This window comes from Neofelis nebulosa, chromosome 4 (assembly GCF_028018385.1).
Source record: "Neofelis nebulosa isolate mNeoNeb1 chromosome 4, mNeoNeb1.pri, whole genome shotgun sequence".
Lineage (NCBI taxonomy): Eukaryota > Metazoa > Chordata > Mammalia > Carnivora > Felidae > Neofelis > Neofelis nebulosa.
In genome coordinates this window covers 16,140,550-16,160,447 of record NC_080785.1, presented here as the reverse complement: position 1 = coordinate 16,160,447, position 19,898 = coordinate 16,140,550, and the positions used below count along the sequence as shown (strand labels likewise).

Below are 19,898 nucleotides of genomic sequence, written 5' to 3'. Positions count from 1 at the left end.
TCATCATAGAGAAGAGTAAATTCAGGTGGCAAATCCATGCTGCCTCCTCATATCTTTTTTACACAACATTTCTGCTTTCGTAAAATTCTTACCTTGTTAGCTCCTCACAATCTGTACTTCGTCATCCTTTGACCCTCCCACCATATTTACTCCTCCCACAGGACCCCCGTCTTCAGCAGTAAAACGAGAGTTTCCTCCGAAGCAGTTACTTAATTAACGGCGTTGAGTACACACGGTGGAGCTCCGCCCCATAGGAGGAGCTATCACAGGCGGACCGAATTAGTCGGTCTGTCTTTCACAAACGATCCCTTAATCTTTTCAGGGGAGCGAAACACACACAAAGGCCCAATCAGAAGCCGCGGCTCTAGGAGCTCGGGGGGCGGGGCTGGGCAAGCGCCCTCCCACCTCCCAGCCTCCCGCCGAGGCCGTCGGAGCCTCGCGGGCTTGGGCAGGCCCCGCCCCCCGGCCAGGCGCTGCGGCTATTGGGCGGCGCCTTCCTCGCTGTCGCCTCAGTTGCTGGGAGAGGGAGGGCGGGGGCGGGGCCTGAGATGGGCCAGGGGCCCAGAGAGAAGGGCGGGGAGACGAGGGCGGGCTGGGCGGTTTCGACGAGCGCCGCGGCGGTTGGCGAAGCGGACGGGGCGCAGCCTTCCCGGTGCGAGGAACGGTTCCCGCTGACAGATCCCCTTCTTCCGGCCGCGCCACCCGGGAGGCGGATCCCCGGGGCCTGAGGAGGCTTCCTCGGCCCGGCCCGCTTTCCCTCCCTCTCCCGCGGGTCACCCGAACGGCCAGTGAGGAGGAGGAGGAGGAGGTCGTCGGGGGCGGCGGCCGGCGGAGACCGCGCTCCCCCTTCCCCGGCAGCGGCGGCGGCGGGGGCAGGACAATGGAGGTGGCTGTGGAGAAGGCGGCGACGGCGGCCGCGGCGGCTTCGGCGGCGGCCGCCGGGGGGCCCTCGGCGGCGCCAAGCGGGGAGAATGAGGCCGAGAGTCGGCAGGGCCCCGACTCGGAGCGCGGAGGCGAGGCGGCCCGGCTCAACCTGTTGGACACTTGCGCCGTGTGCCACCAGAACATCCAGAGCCGGGCGCCCAAGCTGCTGCCCTGCCTGCACTCCTTCTGCCAGCGCTGCCTACCCGCGCCCCAGCGCTACCTCATGCTGCCCGCGCCCATGCTGGGCTCGGCCGAGACCCCGCCGCCCGTCCCCGCCCCCGGCTCGCCGGTCAGCGGCTCCTCGCCGTTCGCCACCCAAGGTGAGAGCCGGCCGGGGACGCCGGGGAGCCTGGGGAGGGGCTCCGGGAGGCGAGCGCCCTTGTGCGGCGCGACCCGCTGTCATGTCGCCGCCGCCCGGGGTGCGCGGCGGGGGAGGGGCGAGGAGGAGGGTCTGTGTTGGCGGCGGTGACATGGAGGGCCCGCGCGCTCTGCGGCGTGCCGCGCGCCCCGCGAGCAACTTCCACGGGCGCTGAGGACTTGGCGGCGCCGCCGCTGCTCCTCCTGCTGCTCAGCATTCTCCTCCAGGGTTGGGTGGCCCGTGCGACCCGCACTTTTGAAAACCTCCGTTGGAGTCGGCTGTAGCGTGTATCTCGGATTCTTTGCCGACTGCATCTAGTTAACTGCTACCCTCTGCCTCCCCGGAGCTTTGTCCGGGTCCATATGATCCTAATCATCTCCTATATACTCACGTTATTTGAGCTGGAGGGGGGAAGGGAGGGATGAAGATGAAGTGATGGGGACTTTCTCCGGTGATTGATTACAGATCGGATGCCGTCTATTTTCTATCTTGCATGTTTCAGGTTCTTTACCTTAACGAGTCCCCGATTTTCTACCTTCAGCTAGGGACAAAGGAACCCAAAGAGACGGTATTTTGTTGTCTTTCTCATTCGAAGATTTTATTTTGAGACGGTAAAGGGTAAGGAGAAATAGAACAGAGTGATTTGGGGTGCAGAATTTTCTCGTATTTTGTAGACAGCAGCTGGAAATGTTGAAGTTACTGTTCTCTTTGTACTGTTTGTTACTGTATAATGAGACTTTTGACAGGTAGTTCCTATTGCTAGCGTTAACAGGTTTGAAACATTTAAAGTTAGTTAAAGTAAGCATAGTAATCATTTCTAGTGGAATGCTTGAGGATTTTAAATTTTAATATTGCAAATATTGGAGCATCTTCTTTTTAAAAATAGAAAGTAACTGGAAAAGGGGAGTCATTCCTTTTTAATATATACTTCCTTTTTAGAGGCTCTAGTTGATTTAATTTGAGATAAATTGGTAATTAAGTAATTGAGCCGGTCAAGGGGTATATGAAATTGATGCCATAAATTGTAGTCTTAGACTCCTCATTTGAATATATGTTAGGAACAGTATCCAGTTGAGGGAGACAATTTTCCACGGGTCTCTAAGTTTCTGCCGGTCTCGCCAGGAAGGTACTGACTGCCCTTTGTTTCTGTTTTTTAAAAGATGTTTGTATCAGGAACAGCCTTGGAAGATAGAGATAGTGTCTTCCATCAGAGCAAAGAGCAGGCAGGCATGCGTATGGTCCAGTATAATAAATGTCTACTGGGGTAAAAGGCAGGCGTGCTTATTGCCTGTGATAAAAGACTGGTGTTCTCTAAGCTTAGGTTTCCTCTTGTGTAACACAACCCATTGCCTGTGCAGGTGTCAGCTGGCCATTTTCGCCTTGCCTGGTGGGAACTGGGGTTCTGGGAACCAGTGCAAAAGTGTTGGTGCTTTGCCTTAAGTTATTGTAACTAACAAACTGCCCCTTATCTCTCACCCCTGAGTCTTTGTGTCTTCTACCCTGGTAAGCTAGCTTGCAAAAGTCTGAGATCTTTCACACTTGTTTTCTCTGATGTGGCTCACCTGTTGGAAATTTAGTACAGGTGAAACTTAAGTCTTCGTTTTTAGATACATCTTATAGTTTCTTTTATTTATATTTTAAGCGGTTAAACAGGCTAGTAGTCAGGATCTGAATTTTGCATAATTCTAGAATTAAGATTTATCATGTGCCTGGCAGTGACATTTAGGTCAGAATGAATGAGAACATGGATAAGACAAGCTCTGAAAATCAACTCCGAGACAAATTTGCAATTCCAGATTTCTTAAAATGTTCTTTTTAATTCTAATCTCTAAATATATTTTATCTTGGTGTTTGTTAGCAATAGTTCAAGAAAGCATTTAAGATTGGAAGGTAATGTTTCTGTTTTTATACCAAGAAAGAAAAAGTCTCTATCAAATGACACTTTTAAATACACTCTAAAAAAAGAGGGTTATCTTCAGTAAATTAAAAGTACTGTCTATCCTGAATCTTAATGACTTATGTTCTCCCTTTCTTTCTCACTGCAAACTTATTTTAATACTAGCTGAAGTAAAACTTTAGCCAGTACGTTTCATAACTAAATAAATAGGGTTCATTTGATCATCTCTGTTCTTCATTCTCCTAATGAACGTGTCGGTACAGTCTTGAGGGTCAAACTGTAATACCTACAGGAGCTAAGCCAGGTATCTGGGTAAAATAATAGGGAATGGTGGAGAGCGAAAGAGAAGGCGAACAAACTCAGCCTCAGCAGATGGTCATGTAAGAGAGGGCAGGGCCAGTATTGAAGGACATTTATGTATATATTTTAATGAGAAGTCTGAAGCCTGGATTTTTGTGTAACCTTTCGCTAGTATTAGATATTGGCAAGTGAATAAAATGTATATTGCACACAAGCCCATTGTGTAGGCCAAATAAAACAAGTTTTGTTGACGCCACAATTATGTTGCAGTTAAACTCTTCCCTTTTAGATTTAGATAGTGGTTTTCAAATTTTAGCTCTACTAGAATCGCTGAGTAAAATTTTATTTTTTACTTTTTTAAATAAGATTTTAAATGTTTTATTTATTTTTGAGAGAATGCAAGTGGGGAAGGGGCAGGAAGAGGGGTGGAGGATCTGAAGTGCCAACAGCATCTAGCCTTAATGTGTGGCTTGAACTCATGAACCACAAGATCATGACATAGGCCAAAGTTGGAAGGTCAACCCACTGAGCCACCCAGGCGCCCCTCACTGGTTAAAAATTTACATTAAAAATTTAGATTTCTAGGCCCATCCCCCCAGAGTGCCCAATTTGGCATAGTTTTAGAATTCTAGAGTATACTATTAAACCCTAGTGCTTCTTTAGCTCAAGCAGTATTATATTCTGAAATAAAATTGATCATAAGAGGATGCTTAAGGAAATTAAGACTAAAGTTCAAGGTATAGAGTGATAGGTTTCAACATTATCAGACCTAATTTTTCTATTAAATACTTTTTGGTGCTCCCTGTTATCCTAAATGAGATTCATGGAAAATAAATCCTAAGATATTTTTTATGAAAAAGAAATAAAGCTAATTTATAACAACAAAAAGTATTATAATTTATAAATGTTCAGACACAATTAAACTAGCTACCAAGCCGCCGTTGAGAACATGGGTCAAAACTGGCCTTTTGTAAGGCTGCCAGTTGGAAGGAATGAGGATGAGTGGCCACATGCTAAAGTTGGATGACTACCTCAGGTGTGACTGTCATTTTCTTAGTGTGCAGTTATATCCAGGAAAGAGGGAAGAGCTTAGAAAACAGTTTTTCTTTAGGTACATTACAGGTACATGAAGTCAGAAGACAAACTAATCCTGGAGAGATGTTACAACATGGTGTGATATTTTGTGGTGGTGATGTAGTCAGCAAGCGTAGCAAACTCTAAGCTATTTTTACAAGAATACTGAGCATACTTTTGAAAGGGATCACATTATTTGACCAAGGAGAGTAAAATAAAAGAATCCATCAGTTTTCCTAGACTTCTTTTCTAATAGGTGGTCTAAGAGATATGTAACTGTCAATTCTGGGATCTGGTTTCTTTGGGTTCTTGGTGAGAGAAGTATAAATCACCTTGTGAGTACAAGATACAATGACAAAGAATTAATAGTATTTAACACTGATCCATATTGTCCACCAGTTTTATTATACAATATTATATTCAATATTCACCTATTAATGGAAATTATACTATTGGTTTCAATTTGGGGCTATTATGAATAAAATTGTTATAAATATCTGTAGACAAGTCTTTATGTGGATATGTTTTCATTTCCTTGGGTAAATACTTATAATTGGAATTTCTTGTTTGCATCATAAACGTATATTTACACTGGTTGTACTGTTTTACATTCCCTCCAGCAACGTATAAGAGTTCCAGTTGGTTCACATCGTTGCCAATTTGAGTGTTGTTAGTCTTTAATTTTAGTCATTTTAGTATGTGCGAAGGGTTGTCTCATGGTTTTAATTTTCATTTCCCCAATGAATAATGATGAGCATCTTTCCTATGCTTATTGATTATTACAACTTTTTGGTAAAATCAGTTTGTCTTTTGCAGATTTTTAAAATTAGGTAATTGGATATATTATTGGAAAGTATATATTCTTTGTTTAATGTTTATTTTTTCCTGGAGGGGAGTGTGGGGGGAGGTTGGGGTGATGGACAGAGAGGAGGGGAGAGACGTTCTCAAGCAGGCTCTATGCTCAGCACTGAGCCCAATGCAAGGCTTGATCTTATGACCCTGAGATCATGACCTGAGCCAAAATCAAGAGTCAAACACTTAACTGACTGAGCCACTTAGGTGCCCCAGAAAACTATTCTTTATTCTGTATCCTGGTCCTTTGTTAAATATGTGTATTGTACGTATTTTCTTTCACGCCTATAGCTTGCCTGTTCATTTTCTTAATGGTATCTTTTGAAGAGCTGAAGTTTGAAATTTTGATTTAAGTATGATTTATCAATTTTTTTCTTTTATGATTAGTGATTTTTGTGTTCTAATACTTCTGTGCCTACCCTAAATTTACTAAGATTTTATCCCGTCTTTCGGTAGTTTTAGTTTTTATATTTAGAGCTATAATCTATTTTGAGCAATTTTTGTATGAGGTAAGGGTTGAGGTTCATGTTTTCAACCATATGTTAAAGCACCATTTACTGAAAAGAGTACTTTTCCCAGTATGTCACTTGGGCATTTTTGTAAAAAATCAGTTGAACATAGTATGGTTCTGTTTCTATATTCTTTTCTGTTCTATTGATCTATCCATTCGGTACTAACAGTGTTTTTTTTATTACTGTAGCTTTAAAATTTTTTTTTAATGTTTATTTTTGAGACAGAGAGAGACAGATCGTGAGCAGGGGAGGGGCAGAGAGAGAGGGAGACAAAGAATCTGAAGCAGTCTCCAGGCTCCAAGCCATCAGCACAGAACCTGATGAGGCCCGAACTCACAAACCATGAGATCGTGACCTGAGCTGAAGTCGAACGCTTAACGGACTGAGCCACTCAGGCGCCCTGATTATTACTGTAGCTTTCAAAGCAAATTTGGAATTGGGCAGTTTTGTTCCTTTTCAAAATTGTTTGGCTCTTTGAAGTAATTTGCATTTCTTCATAAATTTTAGAGGCAGCTTGTTAATTTCTACATGAAAGCCTGCTATGATTTTGATTAGAATTGCATTAAGTCCAGATACTACTTTGGGGAGAATGATCTAACAATATTGACAGTTCCTATCTGTAAACATGTTTTATCTCCCATTTATTTAGATCTTTAGTTTCTCTGAGTACTATTGTCTCATAGTAGGCTTGCACAATATTTGTGAAGGTTATTCCAAAAAATTTTATGATAATGTTGTTTAATGATAATGGTGTTTTTGAAAATACAATTTCTAGGGGTGCCTGGGTGGGTCAGTCGGTTAAGCTCAGGTCATGATTTCATGGCATGTGGGTTTGAGCCCCGAGTCAGGCTCTTTGTGCACAGAGCCCACTTCAGATCCTCTGTCTTCCTCTCTCTCTACCCCCTCGGCTGCTCACGTTCTCTGTCCTCTCTCAAAAAATAAACATTAAAAAAAATTTTTTTTTAATATTATTTCTAATGGTTGCTAGTCGAAATATAATTGACTTTTGTATATTGATTGTATCCCATTATCTAGCTAACTTCAATTAAATCTAGTAGTTTCTTTGTAAATTCCTTAAGATTTTCTGTGTAGACTGCCTTTGTTTACAGGTAGATAGTTTTACTTCTTTCTTTCCATTCCTAATAATTGGTCATTTTCTTCCCTTATTGCAATATTGAATAGAAGTTTAATTTCACTATTAAATGAGAGATAACATCCTTGCCTTATTCCTGATCTTAGGAGGATAACATTAGTTGTTCACAATTAATATGTTAGATCTATTAGCTTTTTACAGATACTCATTATCAAAATTCAGAAGATTCCTTCTGTTCCTAGAGTGCTGAGGATTTTAATCATGAGTGGATGATGAATTTTGTCAATTGAATTTTCTGTATCAAAATGATAGTGTGGGTTTTCTTTTTTCTGTTAATGTGGTGAATTATGTTGATTTTCAGATGTTAAACATATCTTGTATTGTTGGGATATGCACTGCTTGGTCATGATGTATTATCCTTTTGGTGTACTTCTGGATTTGGTTTGCTAATATTTTAAGGACATTTTTATGTTGGTGAGGAAGCTTTCTTGTATCTTTATCTGATTTGGGTATCAAGGTAATACCTCAATGTATAAAGTGTTCCATCGCATTTTCTGAAAGAGGTTTTGTAAAATTAGTATTTAAATATTTGACAGAATTCAGTGAATCCATATGGGCTTGGAGTTTTCTTCATGAGAAGGTTTTTGATTAGGAATTCAGTGTCTTTGATACAGGGCTATTCAGATTTTATATTTCTTCATGAATCCATTTTGGTAAATTGAAGAAAATTTTCTGTTTCATCTAATTGCTACATTTTTGGCATATATTTGGTCACAGTATTCCCTTATCATTTTAATGTTTTCAGAGGCTGAGTGCTGTCTCCTATTTTGCTTCTATTAGTAATATTTACTCTTTTTCTTGCTTGCTATTCACTAAGGGCTTATCACCTAACTTTTGGCTTTAATTTTATTTCTTGTTTGTCTCTGCTTTAAAGGCATTATTTTCTATGTGTTAGCCACCTCAAACAAAGTTTGCATTGTGTTTTTATTAACATTCTATTAAAATATTTTAAAATGTCTCTTGTGGGGTCCCCTGGGTGGCTCAGTTGGTTGAGCGTCCGACTTCAGCTCAGGTCATGATGTCGCGGTTTGTGAGTTTGAGCCCGGCGTGGGGCTCTTTGCTGACAGCTTTGAGCCTGGAGCCTGTTTAAGATTCTGTGGGTCTCTCTGTCTTCCCCTGCTTGCACTGTGTCTCTCTCAAAATAAACATTAAAAACATTTTTTTAAATTTCTCTTGTGATTTCTTCTGTGACTGATGGGTTGCTTAGAAATGTATTAATTTGGGGCTCCTGGGTGGCTCAGTTGGTTAAGCGTCCGACCTAGGCCCAGGTCATGATCTCTCGGTTCTTTGGTTTGGGTTCAGTTTGGGTCCTACATATCAGGACCTGACAGGTCAGAGATTGGACCCTGCTTGGGATTTTGTGTCTCCCTCACTCTCTGCCCCTCCCCTACTTGTGCTCTGTCTCCTTCTCTCAAAAATAAATGTGTTAAAAAAAAAAAAAAAAGAAAAATGTGTTAATTTAAAGGTAAATGGGATTTTCTGGATAGCTTATTCCATTGTAGTAAAAAAAAAAAAAATTCTCTGTTAAGACTTAAATCTTTTGAAGTTATTGAGACCTTTTATGTCCTAACATATTCTCTGTCTTGGTGAATGTTCCATGCGTATTTGAAAAGAACTTAAATTCTATCTACAGTTGTTGGGTGTAGTGTTCAGTAAATGTCAGTTAGGTCAAGTTGGTTGATAGTGTTGTAAAAATCTATATTTGTATTGGGCGTGGTTTTTTGTTGTCTACTTGATCATCAGTTATGGAGAGAAGAATGTTAAAATCTCATAATTGTTGATTTATCTTTTTATTCCTTTAATCCTGGTTAGTTTTTGCTACAGGTATTTTGAATCTTTATCTTACTGATGAATGGCTTGCCCTTTTTTAACACTGAAATGTTATCTCACACTACTTTTTGGTGAAGTTTGCATTGTCTTATATTAATACAGTTGCACCAGTTTTTTAATCTCTATTTGCGTAGTATATTTTCCCATTCTTTTACTTTTAACCTTTATATTTAAATTATGTCTCTTGTAGATAGTATATAGCTGTGTCTTTTTTTTTTTTTTCTTAATCCAACCTGTAAATTTTTGCTTTTAATTTGACCATTTACATTTTAAGCAATTATTAGTATGGCTGAGTTAAGACTACTTTTTAAAAATTGGTTTTCTCTTTGATCTTGTTGGGTCTCTAGTATCTTTGCTTTTCTCAATCCCTTAGCAACTACTCTCTGGTAAGTTTCCCAAAGTCTTGTTGTGCACATGCCTGGTAGCCTTCAGCCAAGGACTTGGGAGAAACCCTACAGAGACTCCTGGCATCCTTACTTTTTGCAGCTCTCTTCCTCCAGTGTTTAATTTGTTCCACAGCCCCACATTCTCCTCTGGCTCTTAGTTGTGTTCTACTGAGACTCTAGCTCCCTGTACTGTGGTTGGTAAAGAGTCTCCAGGCAGAGAATCAAGACATTTTCGAGGCTCACCTCCTGAATTTCCTTTTTTTCAGGGATCACAGTCTTTACTTGCTTATTGTCTAATGCCTGAAGACAGTTGCTTCCTATATTCTTCCCAGTTACATACATTTTTTCCTAGCAGGCAAACTTGTCTTGGTATTGGTTACTCTGTCCTGGTGGAAAGTGGATGTCAAAATACCATTTTTTACTTTTTTTTTATGTTTATTTTTGAGAGAGAGTGTGAGTAGGGGAGGGACAGAAAGGGGGACAGAGGACCGGTCAAAGTGGGCTCTGTGCTGACTGCAGAGAGCCCAATGCCAGGCTAGAACTCAGGAACCTTGAGATCATAACCTGAGCTGAAGTGGGATGCTTAACAACTGAACCACCCAGGTGCCCCAAAATACCATTAGAAAAAATGTTTATTTTTGAGAGAGCGTGTACATGTGCAAGTGGTGGAGGGGCAAAGAGAGGGAGAGAGAAAATCCCAAGCAGGGTCCATGCTTAGCCCGGAGCCCAATGCCGGGCTCAGTCTCATGACTGTGAGATTATGACCTGAACCAAAATCAAGAGCAGGATGCTTAACTGACTGAGCCATCCAGGTACCCCAAATTACCATTTTTAAATTGCATTGCACCTTTTAAATAAACCTAGATGTGAGTAATTTGCTAACTTTGGTTCTTACATCTCTAGATTTTTTTGTCTTTTTAATTTTTCTTAGAGATGTCACCAAATTAAGTTATCAACCTAGTTGCACAAGTCTTGCATTTCTCCCTATAACCTTGACCCCTTTCTCAAATTGACTCCTGCATTTGCAAGTACATTCTAGACCAGTAGTCTCTAAAATGGGATGTGTGTCACATTATGAGGTAACATATAATTTATTGAGTTGAGGGAAAACATTAGAACTTCTATGCATAAATTAACCTTTAAAGTACTTGATAAGTAGATTGTCATGGTCACATGAATAAGCCTGTTAAATGGCTACATTTCACATAAAGTATACAAAGTATCCTGAGGGAAGGAATCAGGGCTGCTGCAGGCCAAAAGGTACCTTTGCATTTAGACATAAGAGCTCTCTTAAATTGAGAAGTCCCTTGTGCTGTGCAGTCTATCAAACTGTACACAGCTACCCTGGAACTGATAGGATTTCTATACTGCAGACCCTGTTGTGTCCCCTCATTCTACCCCTAGTGCACATACACAAATTATACAATTTACATGTTTTGAGAGAACTTGGCTTATGGATTATAACCTTTGTTTTTAACCAAAATGACTGTCAAAAATTGATGATCATGGTAGGCCATTATCAGGACCCTGACATAAAATCCTGTAATCTCAGTTACTAGGAAAGTCTCATATGGACTTTCATAAAAACCCCTCAGTTTCAGCAGCCTGGAGAAATTCCTAAGTTGTAGCATGTAGGGCACATGTGCTATAGCCATAAAAAGTGATCCCCAGTGCCAATATTAATAGCCTAGAGTGTTACATTTTAAGTCTGTAATCAAGGTTGGATGCTGATAGCTTGGCTCTTCCCCAGTTAAGGAAAATACAGAAGGTTCCTCAGGGTTTCTCACCTTTGATGACTTAGTGTTACATAGAGGGATAGATACTTGTCATTTCTTGGCACCTGAATATGCAGTCAGTCAGTGGTGGATTAGCTGGCCAGGAGATCTGTATTTTGTAGAAAGCTGTAATTGTTGCTGTTCCATTTTGTTTTCCATTTTACCGGGTGTATGGAGTTGATGGATTTGTGATTTTCCACCAGCCCTAAATTATTTGAATCTTTGAAGTCTCATTTTTAGCTCTGATGAAAAATAATATTAATTTGTAAGTATAACAGCATTATAGTGACAGAGCTGATATTTTATAGGACCTTAATTAGTCTTACTGTGAGATGAACATAAGTAATTTTCTAACCATATCTAACAATTAGACCTAAAAGTTTCAAAGTTACCAAGAAGACTCTGAAATTGATGGACATCCTCTATGTTAACGATGAACTATGCCTTAAGTGTATATCACATCTTGGACAATGAGAGGATAATAGCTTCATAGCTATCATGATTAGCAAGACATTTAAAAATATTTGACCCTGATTTTATTCTTTAAAAATGTTTTTTTCTGAGGGGGTGGCGGGCGCCTGGGTGGCTTAGTTGGTTAAGCTTACGACTTTGGCTCAGGTCATTATCTCTCAGTATGTGGGTTCGCCTCAGAGTCTGGAGTCTGTCTCCCTCTCTCTCTGCCGCTCTCCTGCTCGTGCACATGTACACTTTCTCTCTCTAAATAAACATTAAAAAACTTTTTTTTTTTTTTTTTTAATGTTTTGGGCACCTGGGTGGCTCAGTCAGTTAAGCATTCAACTCTTGATTTCAGCTCAGGTCATGATCTCGGGGTTTGTGGATTTGAGCCCTGAGTCAGGCTGTGCACTGACAGCATGGAGCCTGCTTGGGATTCTCTGTCTCCCTCTCTCTCTGCCTCTCCCCCACTCATGTGTTTGTGCTCTCTCTTTCACTTTCAGAAACAAATAAGTAAAATTGTGTATTTAAAAATTGTTTTATGTTCATGTGATTTATTGTGTACAAGATCTACTAGTGCTATACTATATGTACATAATATATGTAGGGTTCATGTTCAAATATTTGTTTAAAACAACATGTGAATATAACTATCAGCTGAATTGCCTCAGTATTTTTCCATGTTTATCTCTTCTTTCAAAATGGTTTTCATATCTCTTCTAAGTTGTAAAAATACACTGTTCCTCAAAGAAATTTGTTCTGATTTCTTCTAATATACATAGTCCATAGGTACTCTTGTCATGATACAATAAATTTAAAAGAAAAATGTCATGTACAGTAATTAGGATTCATAACTACCAGAAGGTCTTTATTTTACCTTGATTGTGAATGAATACTCTTTCTGGGCTCTATTGGCTGTCTATATTAAGCATTAAGGATAACCAGGAAGAGAACCTATAGCACATGAGATTCCTAGTGTCTGTCTCTTTGTACTGGTGCATGTTGATTTATGTTTCTTCCAGTCTTCATCAGTCTTCTATACTTGTGTGTCATGTGCCTTAACTTGCTTTTACTAATCTTCTCAGCTCACTTTCCCACCCATCTTTTGGTATTAAGGTTTCCTCCCACTTCTCTGACCCATCCTTTTTGGTCTCCTGTTGTCCTTCCTTTGCTCTTTTCCCTTCTCCTCTGGAGGTGAAAGTGAGGAGATCACCTAGGACAAGGCTTCAGGAAGTCAGGTATGTAATGGCTACTAGATAAGGATGGAAATATACAAAGGAGGCTGAGAAAGAGGTAGGAGAAAACCAGAAATATGTAGTGTCATGGAAGCCAAGGAAAGAAAGAATTAACAAAGCAGTGGTGTTTGATAGTGTCATATTTCTGCAAGATCAGGTAAGAGAGGCCAAGAACATTTTTAGCGTTAGAAATATGGCAGTCGTGCAAAAGCATATTTTGGTGAAGTAGAAGGGGAAACCATATTGGGGTGGGTTATACAGTGGATGGGAAGTAAAGAGATATAGATGGAAAGTTTAGACAACTCTGTAGAGAAGTTTAAAGGGATAAGGCAATACTTGGGGAGGAAAAAAATGGAGTTAAGGGTTTCTTGTTTATTGCTTTTTTTTTGTAAATAGGAAAGGCTTTAAGCATGTTTATATGAAAGTGGAAGAGTTCAATCAAGTGAGCTATTGGATGTACCAAAGAGATTTCTAAGTGAGTGTGTGAGGGTTTTGACAAGGCAGGATAGGATTAATCCAAGGCATAGGTGGAGAGATTGATGACTTTGGATAGAAGGAGAGATGTTTTGTTATGAACAGGAGAGAAGGCAGGAATAAATAGAAGGTTTGTCTGTGTGCCCTCAGAGAGGATTGAATTTTCCAGTAAAACGTAGTAGGATTGCAGATCATGTTGAGGTCCACTTGCTGCTAGACATCATATACATTTATAGTGGTACCTGTCTGCCTTCTTAGAAAGCCACCCAGCATTTCTCTGAAGAAGAGAGTATCTCAGTTTAGTGCTACTCAAAGTGTGGTCCACAAATTGTTAATAGGGTCTGAAATGAGATACAGTTTGCCACTGGAAAGTGCAAGGGAGCTGGGACAGCCTGGTTCCTGAGATTCTTGGAAATAGTCAGTGAAAGAACAGAGCCCCACACTGAGAAGAAACTGCTGCAAATAAACACAAGTTGACCAGGGTAGGAATTTGGGGGCAAAGAAGAGAAAAGCCTCAGATACATGTGGGAGGGGGCATTCGAGAAGGCAAATCTCTAAGTATTAGGGAAGTGTTTACACTAAGGTTCCATTTGTTTATGAATCCTACCTACGAAACTTTAAAAGTATAAGAAAACACATGCTACTGTAAATTGGTCTATAGAAAGTACTATAGTTTTATATGATTGAAAGGTAGTATAAGAAAAAAAGATGACAGAAGTCCTCTGAATTAACAGATCTAAAGAAGTGAAGATAGCAGTATACCTTGGTCTTAAAGCAGAGAGATAATGAAACCTTCTATAAAATGAGCTGGGAAAATAAAACTATGCTATGAAAAAAACAGTATAAATTAGATTTCGAAAAGTTTAGAAATGAGCTCCTATTCTGTAGGAGGTCATGAAAAGAAAAATTGACAGAATGAGGAATGAATTAGAAAGATTTCAGAAATGAAGATGAACCAGAAAATTCTTGAATGACTAAACACTCCAGAAAGTACCATAAAAGAAATAAGTGATTTTACAAATCAAGTAAAGAGATCATAAGAAATTCATAAAGTGAAAAATTTTACATACATATGCACATAAATATATGAACATTAATAATAGTACCTGAAGACTACTTGAACAAAGAAACAAAACAAAAACAAAATATTGTTAAAGATGAACATTTGTATTGAAAAGGTTCACCAAGTGCCTAGGAAAATGGAGACAACAGCCATCAATTGAAGCTTGTTGTAGGGCTCTGAAAGAAAAAGAAAATAATACTTTGGGCATCTGCACAAAAAGAGTGCATCACTTACAATGGAAAGAATGTCAGATTATCATTGGACTTGACTCCAGAAGAATCTGGAGTAAAGATTTCTAAGGTTTTCACAGAAAAAAAATTGAATTGAGACACATATCCAGCCAACTGATGTTTCAGCATAAAGCCCACATGTGAGAACTTAGCATTAAGCCCTATGAGCCCTTCCTAGGGATGCTGAATTTTGCTGCATTTTCCTTATTTCTCGCTTTGGTATACTTAGGGTTATTTTTTAATTTAATTTTTTTTTTTTTACTTATATGGGAGTAAGTTGTAGACATGACCCTTGAGCTCCAAACATGTCTATGTGTCTCTGAAGTATAGTCTCTTTAAGTGTTTTTAGTTTTACTGAGATAAGATTAACATACAGTAAGCTGCACAAATTTAAAATCTACAAGTTGATGAGTTTTGATATATGCAAGGATAATCTCGTATAACCACAGTATAATTACCAGATTCAGGAAATTTGACATTAATACAACAACATTATCTGATAATCTATATTAAATTTTGTCAGTTGTTATAATAATGTCCTTCACAACAGCTTTTTTTTTTTTTTTCATTTGGTGGTGGGAGAAATCCAGGACACAGATTGCCAGTATGTACCATAGAGTAAGAAGATTTGTGAACAAGTTCCAGAGGGTGAATTTCCAACAAATCCCACTGATGCAGCACCAAAGTGAGCAATGGCTGTATCTTTTCTCACAATCTGTCCTAGCCTTAGAGGTAGTGGCTATTATATATCATATATTTATTATATCTGCTCTAATAATTATATTTTTAGCCTTGTCTCAACTTCTTAAAAAATTTTTTTTATTAAAAAACTTTTTTAAATTGTATATTTATTTTTGAGAGAGAGAGAGATAAAGTGCGGGAGGGGCAGAGAGAGAGGGAAAGACAGAATCTGAAGCCTGATGTGGGGCTCAAACCCACGAACTGTGAGATCATGACCTGAGCTCACGTCTGATGCTTAACTGACTGAGCCACCCAGGTGCCCTAGCACTGTCTCAACTTCTTACTATCCAGTCCTGTTATCCCAGTTCCTTGGTGTAATTAGTAATTATTTATGTCAAACTTCTTTTTTTTCAAACTTAATGTTTGATTTCTCTCTCCTTACTGTATCCAGCCTAATGCATCATTTTGGCTAAAGTGATAGGTTCTTCAGTGCTTTACATTAGGAAACCATTCTGTCTCATTATTATTCGTGTTTGGCTTAGATCACTACTTTAAACGGCCAGATTTCTCCACTTTACAAATATCTTTTTCCCCCTTTGTAATTAACAAGTAACCTCCTGTGAGATACTTTGGGGTCAGTGTGAGTGTTCTGTTTCTAAAAAAACCATAGATGAGCATCCACGAATGATTTCTTGCCTTCATCAGTTACTACTGTGATGTTGCAGAATGGTGATTTTTCTCTCATCCTCTGCTTACTAGTTGATATTCTGTATGGATGAGATTTTCCTTTTCCATTTACTCATCACTGTGGCTTGTGAAATTTTTTAAGTTAATACGCTATAAACCTTTCCTTTCATTATTTATTTTGATAACCAAACTGTTTGAATTTGGGCAGTAGAAACCCCTTCAAGTTGAAATCTTACCCTTTGACATGCCCCTATCGGTTTTTGAGCACGTCTTACGTTCTGGCAAACCAAAGAGTTTCTCGCTTCATCCTGTACTTTTTCTATACCAGCTTGGTTGTTTCTCTGAGGAGCCCCTTGTATCAAGAAAACTTTATCTAACATAAATGTTTTACCCTTGAAGCTTCATAGTTTTAAGTTTTACATTTACATCTTTGGTCCATTTTGACTTCATGTTTATATGTGATATAAGGTATGGATCCAAGTTCGTTTTACATGTGGATATTTAATTATTCCACCACTGCTGTTGAAAAAGCAATCTTTTACTGTGCTGTCATGGTCAAGTATCGGTTATTCATGCATGTCTTGATTTATTTTTGGGCTCACTGTTCCATCAGTCAATTTGATTTTACATCAATACCATGCTGTTGAGTCTTTACTGTCAAGAAATCTTTTGGCCGGAAAACAATAGGCAAGATGTTCTGCAGGAAATTCTTTTTGTTTTTTAAATTACATTTTTGAGGGGTGCCTGGATGGCTTACTTAAGCATCGGACTCTTCATTTTGGTTCAGATCATGATCTCATGGTCATGAAATTTCATGAGATCAAATCCTGAGGAGTACACTGGGCATGAGGCCTACTTAGAATTCTCTGTCTCCCTCTCCCACCTCCCATGTTGCTCACATGCGACATGTTATGTCTCAAAAAAATAAACTTTTTATTTTAATTCCAGTACAGTTTACATACTATGTTATGTTAGTTTCAGGTGTACGATATAGTAAGTGATTCAACATTTCTATACGTTACTCATTGTTGATCATGATAAGTATACTCTTTAATCCCCATCCCCTGTTTTACCCATCCCTCAGCAACCTCCCTTCTGGTAACCATGAGTTGATCTCTATAGTTAAGAGTCTGTTTTTTGGTTTGTCTCTTTTTTTCTTGTTTTATTTTTTAAATTTCACATGAGTGACAGCATATGGTATTTGTCTTTGACTGCTTTCACTTAGCATTATACTCTCCAGATTCATCCATGTTGTTGCACATGGCAAGAATTCATTCTTTTTTATGGATAAATATTCCTGTCTGTGTGTGTGTGTGTGTGTGTGTGTGCGCGCACATGTGTGCTACTTCTTTATTCATTCATCTGCCGATGGATACCTGGGCTGCTTCCATAATTTGGCTATTGTAAATAATGCTGCAATAAACATAGGGTTGCATGTATCTTTTCATTTTTTTTTTTTTTTTTTTTTTTAATATATGAAATTTACTGTCAAATTGGTTTCCATACAACACCCAGTGCTCATCCCAAAAGGTGCCCTCCTCAATACCCATCACCCACCCTGCCCTCCCTCCCACTCCCCATCAACCCTCAGTTTGTTCTCAGTTTTTAACAGTCTCTTATGCTTTGGCTCTCTCCCACTCTAACCTCTTTTTTTTTTTTTCCCTTCCCCTCCCCCATGGGTTTCTGTTACGTTTCTCAGGATCCACATAAGAGTGAAACCATATGGTATCTGTCTTTCTCTGTATGGCTTATTTCACTTAGCATCAAACTCTCCAGTTCCATCCACGTTGCTACAAAAGGCCATATTTCATTCTTTCTCATTGCCACGTAGTATTCCATTGTGTATATAAACCACAATTTCTTTATCCATTCATCAGTTGATGGACATTTAGGCTCTTTCCATAATTTGGCGATTGTTGAGAGTGCTGCTATAAACATTGGGGTACAAGTGCCCCTATGCATCAGTACTCCTGTATCCCTTGGATAAATTCCTAGCAGTGCTATTGCTGGGTCATAGGGTAGGTCTATTTTTAATTTTCTGAGGAACCTCCACACTGCTTTCCAGAGCGGCTGCACCAATTTGCATTCCCACCAACAGTGCAAGAGGGTTCCCGTTTCTCCACATCCTCTCCAGCATCTATAGTCTCCTGATTTCTTCATTTTGGCCACTCTGACTGGTGTGAGGTGGTATCTGAGTGTGGTTTTGATTTGTATTTCCCTGATGAGGAGCGACGTTGAACATCTTTTCATGTGCCTGTTGGCCATCCGGATGTCTTCTTTAGAGAAGTGTCTATTCATGTTTTCTGCCCATTTCTTCACTGGGTTATTTGTTTTTCGGGTGTGGAGTTTGATGAGCTCTTTATAGATTTTGGATACTAGCCCTTTGTCCGATGTGTCATTTGCAAATATCTTTTCCCATTCCGTTGGTTGCCTTTTAGTTTTGTTGGTTGTTTCCTTTGCTGTGCAGAAGCTTTTTATCTTCATAAGGTCCCAGTAATTCACTTTTGCTTTTAATTCCCTTGCCTTTGGGGATGTGCCGAGTAAGAGATTGCTACGGCTGAGGTCAGAGAGGTCTTTTCCTGCTTTCTCCTCTAAGGTTTTGATGGTTTCCTGTCTCACATTCAGGTCCTTTATCCATTTTGAGTTTATTTTTGTGAATGGTGTGAGAAAGTGGTCTAGTTTCAACCTTCTGCATGTTGCTGTCCAGTTCTCCCAGCACCATTTGTTAAAGAGACTGTCTTTTTTCCATTGGATGTTCTTTCCTGCTTTGTCAAAAATGAGTTGGCCATACGTTTGTGGGTCTAGTTCTGGGGTTTCTATTCGATTCCATTGGTCTATGTGTCTGTTTTTATGCCAATACCATGCTGTCTTGATGATGACAGCTTTGTAGTAGAGGCTAAAGTCTGGGATTGTGATGCCTCCTGCTTTGGTCTTCTTCTTCAAAATTACTTTGGCTATTCGGGGCCTTTTGTGGTTCCATATGAATTTTAGGATTGCTTGTTCTAGTTTCGAGAAGAATGCTGGTGCAATTTTGATTGGGATTGCATTGAATGTGTAGATAGCTTTGGGTAGTATTGACATTTTGACAATATTTATTCTTCCAATCCATGAGCAGGGAATGTCTTTCCATTTCTTTATATCTTCTTCAATTACCTGCATAAGCTTTCTATAGTTTTCAGCATACAAATCTTTTACATCTTTGGTTAGATTTATTCCTAGGTATTTTATGCTTCTTGGTGCAATTGTGAATGGGATCAGTTTCTTTATTTGTCTTTCTGTTGCTTCATTGTTCGTGTATAAGAATGCAACTGATTTCTGTACATTGATTTTGTATCCGGCAACTTTGCTGAATTCATGTATCAGTTCTAGCAGACTTTTGGTGGAGTCTATCGGATTTTCCATGTATAATATCATGTCATCTGCAAAAAGCGAAAGCTTGACTTCATCTTTGCCAATTTGGATGCCTTTGATTTCCTTTTGTTGTCTGATTGCTGATGCTAGAACTTCCAGCACTATATTAAACAGCAGCGGGGAGAGTGGGCATCCCTGTCGTGTTCCTGATCTCAGGGAAAAAGCTCTCAGTTTTTCCCCATTGAGGATGATGTTAGCTGTGGGCTTTTCATAAATGGCTTTTATGATCTTTAAGTATGTTCCTTCTATCCCGACTTTCTCAAGGGTTTTTATTAAGAAAGGGTGCTGGATTTTGTCAAAGGCCTTTTCTGCATCGATTGACAGGATCATATGGTTCTTCTCTTTTTTTTTGTTAATGTGATGTATCACGTTGATCGATTTGCGAATGTTGAACCAGCCCTGCATCCCAGGAATGAATCCCACTTGATCATGGTGAATAATTCTTTTTATATGCTGTTGAATTCGATTTGCTAGTATCTTATTGAGAATTTTTGCATCCATATTCATCAGGGATATTGGCCTGTAGTTCTCTTTTTTTACTGGGTCTCTGTCTGGTTTAGGAATCAAAGTAATACTGGCTTCATAGAATGAGTCTGGAAGTTT

The 19,898-nt window shown here is 39.5% G+C and overlaps 1 protein-coding gene across 2 annotated transcripts in view; it reads left to right on the top strand.

Annotated features, from left to right (window-relative positions):
• Window positions 1-570: 570 nt before the first annotated feature.
• Window positions 571-19,898, top strand: part of TRIM24 (tripartite motif containing 24) — a 129,298-nt gene continuing 109,970 nt past the window's right edge. Inside the window, exon 1 of one of the 2 annotated variants that reach the window (XM_058724147.1) lies at window positions 571-1,244. In XM_058724147.1, coding sequence (XP_058580130.1) covers window positions 881-1,244 — 364 coding nt within the window. In that variant the 5' untranslated portion in view covers window positions 571-880. The remainder of the gene's footprint in view (window positions 1,245-19,898) is intronic. The other variant, XM_058724146.1, reaches the window with a different exon arrangement.